Consider the following 1,850-nt stretch of genomic DNA (forward strand, 5'->3'; position numbering starts at 1 on the left):
ATGAGGTTCATTTATAGTCTTTAAACACCTAAATTTTACTAGGCGGAATTTTTCAACACTTATTGAATTTTCTCTTAGTCCCAAGTATTCTTTCTATATTACTTGCCTATTTACTTGACTTCCTTGCTTGTGTGTTTATATAGCTTCCGCAATACCTGAGGTTTCAATTGCCTAAGATTTTGCTTGTCATCCGCCGTGTGCACTTTACAATGCTTTTATTTGTCTTTCACTTTGCATACTGTGCATCTTGAGGGTAAGGCTAGGCTAAGTGTTGCGCTGCTTCAGTCTGTTGTTGGGATTGAAACCATTCAGGCCGTAACAACTGCTTTTCATTATAGTGATGTGCATGTCGCCGATTGTAAGGGTGACAAGGTCCGCCACTGGTTATACTCGTGGCAAGCTAAAAATAAATAAATAAATGTGTTTGGCAGAAAATTATGCCAACCTTGCCACTGGTTGAGGTACAAATATTATGGCTCTGTTCGCAGTCCTGAAAATGAAGGTCGGACTTTTGATTGAATTGTATGCAAAACTAGTTTAAATGCACTCAACTAAAAAGTTATCCGCTAAAACATATAAAAAGCAGGAAAACAACAAAGCAATTTCAAAAGCTACCTAATCGCTGAACCCACTCCATTATCTGCATCATGTTTGAAAGGTTTCTAAGGCAACTGCTCTTCTTCTAAAGCTTCAGATAATGCTGAATTGTTAGTGCTCTGCTTCGAACCTTCAACCTTCCTGTCAAGCTCACCCTTGTCATCTTCACGTCTATAGAGGCCTTGTTCATGTTCACATGGATGCTTGTGTTCGCGTGAATAGTCCTGCAGAATTGAGGGTCCGCTTGCCAACTTTTCATCTGGTAGATTGCATGATTGAGGAATTGGATAGTTCTCTGGCAAAAAACAATTATTAGGGCTACAATTTTCAGATTTCAAAGGTCTAATTCGTTAATTGATTTAACCATACCAGAAACTCCTGCAACCCTAAATTTTTTCCCATCTTCATTATCGGGTAAAAATCGCATGAATTCTTCAACTAAATCTTCATGATCACGGAAAAGTTGAGCAACCTTTTCAAGAAGATCACATACATTGGTCTCTTTGCCCACCATTGTTTTCCTATGGCTAACTAACAAATCAAGAAAAGCAGGATAAACACTTCGATCATGTCTAAATCTTAAATTAACCTTGTTGACAAAATTGATTGCTTCTTGAAAATTATTCAACTCCTTATTATCCGCTGGAATTTGAGACCCTTCTGGCAAGATTTGATTCGATCCAATCATCTGACTAACATCTTCTCCTCTTCCTTCAGGATTTTTATCGCATTCATTGATGGAAGCGTTTGACGCCTGAATAAACTTCCGAGTCTCGTCAAGTTCTTGCCCTGGAGACAAGGGAAGCAACTGCTTGGCAGCATCGCTTGAAGCAACAGCTAGGGTTTCTTCATCAACAGGATCCACATCCACAGCATTGGCCTTCTTCATGATTACTATTTCTATAGCCTCTTGGGGAATCTAATAGCTTATATAGCAGTGAACGAGGATCAAGAAGGATTAACTGCCCATGAATCCGATTTTTACTAGTAATATTCGAATTCATTTTGAACTTATTAAAAATTAATTTAAATTATTTAATTTTATTTTAAATATTATTATTATTATTAAATAAAATTTAAATTTATTTAATTTTATATATTTTAATTAATAATTTATATCAAAAATATTTTTTATTAATAATTTTTATTTAAAAATTTTAACATCTTTAAAAATATTTAAATTTTAATTTTTTAATAAAAATATATAAAAAATTTATAAATATTATTATAAAATATATTTTTTATATTAAATT

At 33.8% G+C, this 1,850-nt stretch overlaps 1 protein-coding gene across 1 annotated transcript; it reads right to left on the reverse strand.

Annotated features, from left to right (window-relative positions):
• Positions 1 to 491: 491 nt before the first annotated feature.
• On the reverse strand, positions 492 to 1,515 carry LOC110611009 (paired amphipathic helix protein Sin3-like 5). The gene is made up of 2 exons (XM_021751106.2): positions 967 to 1,515; positions 492 to 892 (listed from the first exon to the last, which is right to left on the reverse strand). Exons 1-2 carry the CDS (start codon positions 1,484 to 1,486, stop codon positions 663 to 665), a joined length of 750 nt encoding a protein of 249 aa, XP_021606798.1. The 5' UTR covers positions 1,487 to 1,515; the 3' UTR covers positions 492 to 662.
• Positions 1,516 to 1,850: the final 335 nt, after the last annotated feature.

Source organism: Manihot esculenta, chromosome 3 (assembly GCF_001659605.2).
Source record: "Manihot esculenta cultivar AM560-2 chromosome 3, M.esculenta_v8, whole genome shotgun sequence".
Classification (NCBI taxonomy): domain Eukaryota; kingdom Viridiplantae; phylum Streptophyta; class Magnoliopsida; order Malpighiales; family Euphorbiaceae; genus Manihot; species Manihot esculenta.

Bases quoted from the DNA above. Each gene is read 5' to 3' on its own strand.
- LOC110611009 (XM_021751106.2), bottom strand. From the start codon at position 1,486: ATGAAGAAGGCCAATGCTGTGGATGTGGATCCTGTTGATGAAGAAACC. The intron at 893-966 runs GTATGGTTAAAT...GTTTTTTGCCAG, and splicing joins TAGGGTTGCAGGAGTTTCTG to AGAACTATCCAATTCCTCAA.